The 5,162-nt window shown below is 31.8% G+C and overlaps 1 protein-coding gene across 1 annotated transcript; it reads left to right on the plus strand.

Annotated features, from left to right (window-relative positions):
* The first annotated feature begins 212 nt into the window (after positions 1 to 212).
* LOC100571613 lies at positions 213 to 4,771 on the plus strand. Its single transcript, XM_003241601.2, has 3 exons — positions 213 to 607; positions 3,999 to 4,395; positions 4,506 to 4,771. The coding sequence occupies exons 2-3, from the start codon at positions 4,006 to 4,008 to the stop codon at positions 4,683 to 4,685; spliced, it is 570 nt and encodes a 189-aa protein (XP_003241649.1). The 5' UTR covers positions 213 to 607; positions 3,999 to 4,005; the 3' UTR covers positions 4,686 to 4,771.
* Positions 4,772 to 5,162: the final 391 nt, after the last annotated feature.

Consider the following 5,162-nt stretch of genomic DNA (forward strand, 5'->3'; position numbering starts at 1 on the left):
AGAGTGTTTTTTTCAGTTGGCGAGTAGGCTGGGTCTGCTGGGATATTTCCAAGCTTACGTAACGAGTATTCACTAATCTGGTGCGTGGGGAACATCCGCGATCTCGAAAAATGACCGCGGTACAGCTGCGGCAATTGGGAAGTATTTTTGTAACGAGAATCGAGATAGATAAACAATATTATTATTGTAACGAGCTACCACCCCGCCCGCCGCTCCCATTACTGCCACAACGGTACTGCCGTCTGACCATAGATACAATAGAAGATTCTGCCGATTACCAATTATTGGTATTATTATAGCAACGCAGTGTCGCAGTCACGTCGTAGCGCACAGACCACTACACGACCGCCGCCGCCGTCGTCGACGCTGTTTCGGTTTGTGATTGTGACTCGACGTGTTTGTACTTTGTATATAATATTTTTCGAGCCGGAGTTTATTTTTATAAATAATAATAGGTATAGTTATTTCTAAATATAAAACCAATATCCGTCTATTTGTCGGGCAGTCCGGCAACCGACGTCGGGTATCGGGACAATGGGGCATTCCGGCATTCCGCTCAGAGTCTTCGACCGTGCCGGTACGACGTCACGTTATAGCACTCATATACGTGAGTATTGTACCTTATGGCTTATTTATTTGTTTAACCTTCTATTAATCCTATACATTTATTTATTTAAATATGTTTTAATTGATGCAATTCTTTTCATAATTTCAAATTACATATTATACAAATTATAATAATAGTATAAACCATTAAATGCCATTAAATTTCATTAATTTACGTTAATCATAATAATAATAATATTAATACGTAGGTGCATTTAATAGGGTATAGCTAGTTTAATAATTGTATGGTTAGTGCTTTAATAGCAACATTTAATAGATAGACATGTCTGTGCCTCGGTGGCTATTTTTCTGATCTACCATGTATAAAATCTTAGGAGGCTGGTGCACATTTTTTTTTTCGTTGTGCAATTAGTGACGTAGGCCGTAGTACACACACAATAAAATTATAGCCATTAATGTATCATACGTCTGTTGTAATCTTTTTACCTTACACGAGGTCTTGGATATAACCATAATATAATATATTAATATATTACACATGGTACCTAGTTGTATGTCTTTTATTCGATAGGTATTTAATCTATAAGTCAATTAATCAATCTGTCGCGCATGTTCGTTTTCTCTTCGTGGCCGACGCGGCCGCCGGCCACGCACAACATTACTTACACAAAATAATTTTTTCAAGTTTTTGAGAAGGTATCGTTTCACAGAGTATTAACCACCCATTACAATAAATATAGAGAAAATATTTTTGAGAGTATGACAATCGATTTCAAAACAATTCAAAATGAATAAAAAGTACCTACGATTTTTTTTTTAAATTTTAAAGTCGTATACAATGTAAAATAATAATAAAATGTAAAACCGATATGTCAAACCCATCAAAATATTATCCTCTATAATATTTGTAATAGGTGATTTTGCTCTAAGAAACTCAAAAATCAGAAAAAATACCGATTTACGTAATAACGTCAATGTGTTTTATTCTATGTTGCAATGTTGCGCGTAGGTTTGAAAGAGATAATAATATTATCTCTTTCAAATATTATATGCGACGACATGCTTTTAAATTCGTGTACACATCGAAACTTGGAAAAGCTCTAAATGCCTCTAATAAATATACATTTCTACTGAACTAAAAATATAATTGTATATCTTAGCTCCTACTCCGCCGTCGTGATAATATACACCGAAGTACCGGACTTCACGGACTCACGGTTCGCTATTCGAGTTTAAGACGATGTGTGTAGTAAGCGATTGCGATATTCTAATTCCTAAGGGGTATGAATAGTATTGAAAAATTCTACGAAAATGTATTTTTGTATTTCCAATAATATGGTTTATTGAGTGGTTTGAGAGTAAATACCGGTAAATACACTTATTATCAATATTGATAGAAGAGAAGTTAATCTATGCTTATATAGTTATATAAAAGTCAATTTTCGATATTTTAATTACTAAACTCAATAATTTAAATTCAAAAAGTAAAATATCACAAGTTTTAGAGCTAAATATAGGACATTGAAAATAAAATATCTAAAATCGACTCCTCTACAAGCATAGATATATATACTTTTCCTCTTCAATTTGTATAATAGGTGTTCATGCTGTAATGTCACTCAGTAAGCTATATTATTGGAAATATGAAACTAATTTTCAGTGTTTTGCTAAAATTCACATTTGTAATAAGTATGTAAAATGCTGCGTTACTGACATGTGCGTGCAGTGTGGGTGCGCTCCACTATTTACTCTACACAGTCACTCACAATAATGATCACTTGCTACGTACACATTTACACGACCCGCATGCACAATAGGAAACAATAACTAAATATTTTATTACTAATAAATCCTACATTTTATTGCACGCTAGCCTATTGTAGTGGTTTAGACAATTACAGGAGGTTAGTAGGTTGCACATTTAATGTCAAATAAAAAAATTAATTAAGAAATATTTATTTGTTTATTTTTATTTAAAATATTTGTATAAAGCAAATTAATCATGATTAATTAAAAAAAATCAATTAATTAGTTTTAGCATTAGTTTATAGATAATATGTATAAACTTGATTTTTTTCAGTATAAAATGTAATTATTAATAATTGATAACTAATCAAAATATTCAATACCTATTCAATTACATATTTTTCTGGTTAATCTATTTATTGCTTATTAAGTACAAAATTTGGTTTACAACATTGTTGATGAAGTCACCAACAGTTTTAAGTGTATATTGCATATTTTAAACCAATAAATATTCTTTAATTTCATAACATAGTTGACAATTACATGTTATTGTTAAAAATGCTGGTGTGCAAGGAAAGAATAGCATAGATGCATTTTTAACAAGATAATGAAGATATCTAGTTATTATTTAAAATAAATAGAAAAGTTAGGTAAAAAAAAAAAAATGTTTTTTTTTTTTTTTAACTGGGTTATGTTAATATTTTTATCCATTAAAAATCTGCTTAAAAACAGAAAAAAAACACAAATTATGCATTTTTTTAAAAGAAATGGTAAAATATGCAATTATATGCAAAATAAAATTTTGATATTTTGAATATAGATATCATGAAACATATTTCTGTATAAAAATGGATGCTATTGGACAACCTAAAAAAAATATGCAAAATCATAAACATCCTAACCCTATTAATTATTATAATAGGATGTCTATATATTCCTATCATATTATAATTTATTATTGATAAGAATTTTTGACTCAATACCACATTCCCTAGAACAGTGTGAATAGTTTCATGGTATACATAAGTAAGAGCTTAAAATTTAAAATTAATCTAATAATTGGCAACATTTGTATGATATTTTTAATATTTGAAACAGGCAATTTTAATTTTGGATTTTGGAGGCCCCCCAGATATGGGTACTGGACAGTCGTTGCCAGATAACTTGGCATGGCGGCAGCGGTTCGAATTTTATTACCGAATAACAAATAATGGTGTAAATTGGTATATATCCATCTATATTAGTATATTCCATAGTTTCCATATTACTTCCCAGATGTCTAATTTATCTCTGTACCAAATTTCATCGCAATTGGTCCAACTGTTCAGGAATGCATAAAAGACACTCACACACATACACAAACATTTATTTTTATGTTGATACTTTTAATTTTAATACCACATGAAACAATGTAGTTTTAGACCCAGTTTGAGAAGTCTTCTACTCTTCACACATTTATTAAATCATTTTTTTTTTTTTATACCTATATATGCCAATGTTGGTAATAATATGCGCGTTATACCTGTAAATTGAATAATGATTCATTATCATTAATGAATACTAATACATTCCTACTCCGACGAGTAGTGCATAGTCTGAGGGACCTCTTGCTTAATTTTATTTATTTTATAATATTTAATCTGTAAAAATTCTTGTTTCAAAAAAACTGGAATCAATATATGCAGTATAAAGATGGAAAGACAAAATAAATTGTCGATCGAAATGTGGGACACCGCCAGCACCATCCCTAAACCCGCAGACATCACTTCAGCCAGAACCAACTCAACTGCTGCCAGCAATATAAATACAATTAACAATTTTGCCGTCACTTCCACAACTGCTAGCATTGTTGCCGTCACCACCACTACAGCCAGCATTGTTTCTGTCACCACCTCCACAGCCAGTAACTTTGTTGCTGCCACTAGGACCATGGTTTCCACCCCGGTTACCATTGACCATCCACGTCGAGGCCGTGGGTTCATTCCCAGACATGGACATTTCCGTAATCTTGGTGGTTTCCAAGGTTATAGTTTTAGAGAGATTGAGAGAAAAATGGGTGGTTCCTCCAATCAAATGCTATTGGTAAAATTTATTAAATATAACTATATATTTTAATGCATGTATTTATTTACCATTTAACTATTGATTATTTTCTAATGATAACCAACTGACTAATGAACTATAATTACTAGTCTCAGGTATTACAACATTGGAGGAAGGATGTGCAGAAGTACTACAACCCCCCTCTTCCAGGCAAAAGGAGCCGAAAAAAACGGGGTGGCCAGTACAGCCAGGGACAAAGAGGACTTGGTGGACATGGAAGACGTGGAGGACGAGGTGGACAAGGAGGGACAGGAGGAATGACAATTTAAGATTGAAAACTCAAAAATATATTGACTGTCATGTGAAAATAGAATGTTAATTTACAAATTAAAATGTAAATACTTTTAAAAATTCATTGATACTTATTTTTTATTCTTACATTAAAATTATTTATTTTAATTGCCCAAAACCATAATATCATGCATTCATGCATGAGCGAAACAAGGGTTAATAATTTTTTTGCTAGGTACTTTAGCGTTTAATTCTGTTTGTGAGTTGTGCAACTTGTGATTGTGTAAGAATAGTCATACTACATAGTATAAGTACATTCCACAGAATTTTCTTCGACAAGTTTCTATGTGTGAGCGTGTGGTCCAAATGATAATACAGTTGAACTAGATTAACTCGAACTCTTTTAACTTGAAATCATCGATACCTCAAACTTTTTCCCGGTCCCTAGAACTTCTTATTATTGTATTATCCTTGGATAACTCAAACTATTTAAGAGGATGTGATACCCGCATGTG

Source organism: Acyrthosiphon pisum, chromosome X (genome assembly GCF_005508785.2).
Source record: "Acyrthosiphon pisum isolate AL4f chromosome X, pea_aphid_22Mar2018_4r6ur, whole genome shotgun sequence".
NCBI lineage: Eukaryota > Metazoa > Arthropoda > Insecta > Hemiptera > Aphididae > Acyrthosiphon > Acyrthosiphon pisum.

What these genes read in the sequence shown, in the direction of transcription:
- LOC100571613 (XM_003241601.2), top strand. Translation starts at nt 4,006, where the DNA reads ATGGAAAGACAAAATAAATTGTCGATCGAAATGTGGGACACCGCCAGC. An exon ending in CCTCCAATCAAATGCTATTG is followed by an intron (nt 4,396 to 4,505) that starts GTAAAATTTATT and finishes TATAATTACTAG; the next exon opens with TCTCAGGTATTACAACATTG.